This window comes from Pteropus alecto, unplaced genomic scaffold, assembly GCF_000325575.1.
Source record: "Pteropus alecto unplaced genomic scaffold, ASM32557v1 scaffold359, whole genome shotgun sequence".
In the NCBI taxonomy this organism is placed as follows: domain Eukaryota; kingdom Metazoa; phylum Chordata; class Mammalia; order Chiroptera; family Pteropodidae; genus Pteropus; species Pteropus alecto.
In genome coordinates, this window is record NW_006443119.1 from 3,683,549 (window position 1) to 3,689,506 (window position 5,958).

The window sequence follows — 5,958 nt, forward strand, 5'->3', positions numbered from 1 at the left end:
TGTACCTTTCAATCTGCAGTGAGACTCTTATGGGCAGCATGTGTAAGGATCTTGTTTTCTTATCCATTCAGCCACTGTCTCTTTCAACTGGTGCATTTAATCCACTTACATTTAAAGTAATTGTTGCTAGATATGTAGTTATTATCATTTTATTATTCATATTTTTGATCTTTTCTTTTTCTTCTTTAAGAAGTCTCTCTAACATTTTCTTTGTAGTGGTGATAGTGCTTTTTCTTGTTTGGGAAGTTTTGTCCAATTCTAAATTATGGTTTTGCCTGGTAGATAGATCTTTCTTGTAAGGCCTTGCTTTTCATCAGTTTGAATATTTTGTGCCAAGCCCTTCCAGCCTGCAAAGTTTGTTGAGAAATCAGCTGACAGCCTTCTGGGAGCTCCCTTGTAGATAACTAACTGCTTTTCTCTTACTACTTTTAAGATTCTCTGTATTTAACCTTTGGCACTTTAATTACGATGTGTCTTGGTGTGAGCCTCTTTGGGTTCATCTTGTTTGGGACTCTCTGTGCTTCCTGGGCTCGTATATCTATTTCTTTCACCAGGTTAGGGATGTTTTCAGTCATTATATCTTCAAATAGGTTTTCAATTCCTTGCTCTCTCTCTTCTTCTAGTATCTCTCTGATACGGATGTTGGTATGCTTGATGTTGGTTCCAGAGGCCCCTTAAACAATTCTTATTATTTTTTAATTCTTTTTCTTGTTGCTGTTCTGATTGGATGTTTTCTGTTACCTTTTCATCTAAATTGCTGATTTTATCCTCTGCTTTATCTCATTTACTGTTAATTACTCTTAAGGTATTCTTCATTCGGTTATTGTATTCTTCATTTCTGACTGGTTCTTTTTTATGTTTTCTATCTCCACTTTCATGTTTTCTATCTCTTTGTTAAAGTTCTCACTGAGTTCATCTACTCTTCCCTTAAGTTCATTGAGCATCCTTATAACCAATGTTTTGAACTCTGCATCTGGTAGATTATTTGTGTCCATTTTGTTTAGCTCTTTTTCTGGAGCTTTGTTCTGTTCTTTCGTTTAGGTCATGTTTCTTTGTCTTCTCATTTTGGCTGTCCATATGCGTTTCTTTCTATGTATTAGATAGAGCTGCTATGTCTCCCAGTTTTAGAGTGGCCTTATATAGTAAGTGTGCTGTGGGTTCCAGTGGCACAGTCTTCCCTGGTCACCTGAGTCGGGTGCTCTAGGTATGTCCCTTGTACGGGTTATGTGTGCCCTCCTGTTGTAGTTGAAACTTGGCTGCTGTTTGCTCATCAATGGGAGGAATTGACCCTTGGGCTGATTTGTTGTGATGACTGGCTGTGACCAATAGAGAAGCTATTGTGCAGGGGCTGACCCTATAGAGCAGGACTCACTTTAGCAGGGCTCTGGTGCCTGCCCACTCTGCCCAAGGGGCAACCTAGCATGAACCACCAAGCAATCCGCAGATGGCTACCACTCACCCTGAGCTTGGAGATGCCTCGAGAGGCCATGCTGCAAATTGAAGCTGGCTGCTGCTAGTGCTGGGCTTGAGGCTGCTCAGTGAGAGGTACTGGGTTTGCCAAGGAGAGATTTTAGAAAAGTCTTCAGCATGAGCCAAGACAGGCTGTTTGTATGGAAAAACCCACTAAAAGTAGCTTAGATGGGACCGCATGCTGGGATGGGCAGGGTCTCAGAAAATCATTAGGGTGGGGTGACCAGTGTTAGCCAGGTTGGTGGAGACTCAGATATGGCGTCTCCCTGGGTCTGCAACCCGGGTAGGGGAGGGCTCAACAAAGGAACAATGCCTTCTGCCAGCACTTCTGTCTGGGAGAAAGCCACCACTCCAGCACTCTCCCTGAAGCCAAACAACTCAGTTCCTCCCTGTGTGTCCCTGGTGCCTTTTGAGCTACTGCCCCAGTGCTGGAGCTCAGAGTGAATGAGTCTGTCAGTGGGTTGGTCCATGTGTGGGCCCCTTAAGAGGAAAGTCCATGATTTCTTCAGCCCTCTGTCTCACTCAGCCACAATCTCTGCTAGTTTTCACAGCCAGAAATTGTGGGGACTTATCTTCCCAGAACTGGAACCCTGGGAGCCCAGTGTGGAGCCAGGACCCCTTGCTCTTTTGAGGGGACCTCTGCAGCTGAGGTATTTCTCCCAATTCTCAGTCACCACATGTGGGTATGGGATGAGCCTGTTTTGCATCTCTGCCCCTGCTATGAGTCCTGAGGTGGCCTCTTCTATGTGTCCCTAGTTCTAGGACTTCTGTTCAGCTAGACTTCAGATGACTCCAAATGATGGCTATTCCGTAGTTTATTTCTAATTTTGATGTGGTTGTGAGAGGAGGCAAGCACAGGGTTTGCTTACTCTGCCATCCTGACTGGAAGCCCCAGGTTTACCAGTCTTTTAAAATGAATTAGGAAATATTTTTAAATTTCTCAATTTTAATTTTTAATACTGTAATTATAGATGATGTAACACACACACACACACACACACACACACACACACACACACACACACACACCCCAAAAAAGATCTTTGGGTTCTTTAATAATTAATGATTGTAAAGGGGTCCTAGGGACAAAGGTGTGAGAAGCACTGCCCTAAACTATTCTTATTCTCTGATCTAATTCTGAGCTCTCTTTGGGAACATTCCAATTATCATCTTTTTCTGAGTGTGTGGCCTGAGAAACTTGATTAGGTAGAGGTTAAGAATGGAGGTTAGGGGGCTTTTATCCTGGTAGCCTCAAAGTTGGGACAGAGACCCTCGACCGCCCTCAAGAAGTTCCTTGACTCACCTTTGTCAGGTCCACAGAATACTTGGTGCTCAGCTGTTCCAGAGTTAATTTGTGATCATCCTGAGGAGACAGCAGAGTCATTGAGGGAGAGGTGGTGACTCCTGGTCATTTCCAGGAAAGGGAGAGAGATACTTGGGGAAAGAGGGATGGCTCTGGCCTGTGGGTAAGATGTTAAAAGGCTGAGGGTTGAGGAGTGTTTTCAGAGGGCAATTGGTCAGCATCCACTTGGGTGTTCTCACCATGACCACTTCCTTCTTCAAGTCCTCCACATCTATCTTCTTTCTTTTTTTCTTCACACGTCTTTTACCCCCTTTCAGCCTCCTTCTAGGTTTTGGGCTTGGATTCTGCTCACGAGGCATCGCCATTCTCTTTTTACCACCAAGTCCCATAGTTGTCCCTGGATATAGCTGACCCAGCTCAATTTGTGAGAAGAAAGTAGAGTGAGGGGGAATGAAGGAGTGAAAAGTAAGGAGGGGGTGAAGGGATGAGAATGAGAGAAAGAGGGGAGGAAACAGGGCACTGAGAAGAATAAAGTGATGGGGATGAAAAGAGGTTGCAGAGAATAAGTAGAAGAAATGGAGAAGTTAGACAGTGAAGACCAGGGAAAGGGGAGAGAGGGAGAAAACCAGAGAGAGGAGTGAAGAGGCCAGAGGAGGGAGCCGTGAAAGAGGAGAGAAGGGTGAAGCCATCAGAGGTGGGAAGAAGTGTCATGAACAGGGAGGGAAGGGTGAGAGGAGCCTAGGGCCTGAGGGAAGCTTGAAGGGTCGGGGGATGGAGTTGAGAAAATGAAGGTGAGAATCTGGGGGTACAACAGGTGAAGGGTAACTGCGCCTTAGTGAAGATGCCACAGGGTGCTGAGCAAGTGGGAAATGCAGAGGGAGTGAAGGGGCCAACTGGGCTTCAGGGCATACCCACAGCCCCAGGCCCTGTGGGTACCTTGGCAACAACCAGGTCTACCATCACAAAGGCCTCATGAAAGTTCTAAGAAAACTCAAAAGTCATAGTCTCTGGGTGTGAGGATGATTGGAGCAGGTTCTGCCACAGAGAGAATTTCAATCTGAGGGCAAAACTAGAACAAAGTCTCAGCTTGTACTTAGAGGTACTTCAGATAGCTGACTCAAAAAATAAAGCAGGCCCTCTGTGTGCAAGTGCACTTTTACTGAGGCACGCTTCTCCACCAACAGTGACTTTGAGCTTTTAGTTTTAGGAGATCAGATAGCAAAATAGGTCAGATCTTGGGCTTTCGAATCAGTCCATGGGTCTGAATCCTGGCTCCTGTGCTTACCAGCTGCATGGCTCTAGGCAAGTTATTCAACCTCTCTGTGCCTCTCTTTCCTCATCTATAGAGGAGGACACCATCTACCCGCAAGACGTCAATAGCAAGAATTAAAGTGAGGTGCTCTATGTAAAGCACAATGTCTAACATATATAGCATGTGTTCAATAAATAGCTTGAATTAAATATTATTAGTTTTATTGTGGCTTAATGTGCAGCTTTTCTCAGTGGAGGTATAATATGCTTTTCTATGTGATAGCACTGCATTTTTCTCATTTAATATGATATATTTATCTCTTCCAATCATTCTTTGGCATGTAGGTAAGTGGTTTGACCGAATTAACTTCACACATGTTTTACGTGTAAGTTATACTCTCCTTTCTTCCCAAAACAATCTGAAGCAGCTATATATTTCTATCATGTTTTTTTTCAGTTATGCATGTCGCATACATTTTCCCTTTTTATTGTTTAATATTTAATTAATGGTGTTTTGGTTTGGCATGCGATTTAAAAATATGACTGTATCAGACATAACAGACAATGTCATCTTGGTGCTGACGAATGCTCTGTTGATATTCAGAAATAGAAATGTTGCCTTCCCAGCTGGGAAAAATGATAGCCTGTTTCTTTAGTAGATTAGATTTTTCTCCTTTATTAAAAATGTATAAAATAAAAACTGAAAGTTTTACTTTCCTTCCTCTAAACGTAGATTGCTCAGCACAGACATTACTGCCACGGACAGTGTGCTGCACAGCCTTCTAGTCTTTTTTCTGTTTATACAAATAGATATCTAAAAGGAAATATAGTCTTAATTTTTATAGAATCATTCAACTTTCCTTTGATTTATGGATCTGTCATATAAACATCTTTTTTTTTTTCGTGTCTATAAGGCATTCCACATTCTGTAGTGACCATAGTTTATTCAATCATTCCCACGACTGATGGATTTATAGAATATTTTCCACTTTTATCTTTGACCATTAAAAATTATAGTGTAGTGCCATCCTTATCTAGAGCTACCTTTAGGCCCCTGAGCTTCAATTTCCATAGAATCGACTTCTGTTGCTGATTCAAAGGATACTCTCATTAAAAATCTTAAAAGATTGTACCAGATTTCTCTTCAAAAGAGCTCTTCCCATCTGTATCCCAGCTACAAGTGGCAAAGATGTCTACTCCCCACACCTTTGATTACACTAGAGATCTTGATCTTTTACATTTTTACCATGGTAATTGGTGAAATTTGGTATGATATAGTTTTAATTTGCATTTCTTTATTGGCTAGGGGAGCATTTTTTCTAATATTGGCTTTCTGGATTTTATTTTTCTTTTTGTGAATTGTTGTTCATATCATTTGCCCAATATTCATTGTTTTCTTTTGCTTACTGATTTATAGGAACCCTTTGGCAAATACATTACAAATATCTTCTCTCAGTTGTTGTTTTAATGTAGACCATAAAATCCTTAAGCGCGAGGTTAGAATTAAAGTTCAAATCACCAAGTTCGTCTATGCATCATCCGTGTGAACAGCATTCAGCCCAGACTTGCATATATGAGGTCCCTCGAAGCAACTTTATTCACATATAATCCACTGAAATTATTTTTGGAAACCCCATTCTATTCTACAGATCTTAGCTCAAAAGTCTACCTCTTCAGAGAGGCCTTCTCTGCTTGCCAAATCCAAAAGAGCTCCTCTCACACACAGCCCTCAATCCATCACTTCCCTTGTGGTCTTCACTGCACTTTCCACTCTCTAAAATTATCCTCCTCATTTATCTGTTGACTTGTTAATTGTCTGTTTGTCTATTACCTTGGGGAACTTTCCTGGCTTATTTATAACTGTGTACTCAGACCCTAGAATACTGCCTGGCACAGAGTGGTTGGTTTACAACCACTTCCTCCTCCTCCTCCTC

General features: G+C 42.1%; 1 protein-coding gene across 1 annotated transcript in view; it reads right to left on the bottom strand.

Annotated features, from left to right (window-relative positions):
* The window catches only part of ATP1A4 (ATPase Na+/K+ transporting subunit alpha 4), a 34,679-nt gene extending 31,517 nt beyond the window's left edge, over nucleotides 1-3,162 (bottom strand). Inside the window, exons 1-2 of the mRNA XM_006922901.1 lie at nucleotides 3,013-3,162; nucleotides 2,774-2,833 (exon numbers count right to left, since the gene is read on the bottom strand). Coding sequence (XP_006922963.1) covers nucleotides 2,774-2,833; nucleotides 3,013-3,162 — 210 coding nt within the window. The remainder of the gene's footprint in view (nucleotides 1-2,773; nucleotides 2,834-3,012) is intronic.
* Nucleotides 3,163-5,958: the final 2,796 nt, after the last annotated feature.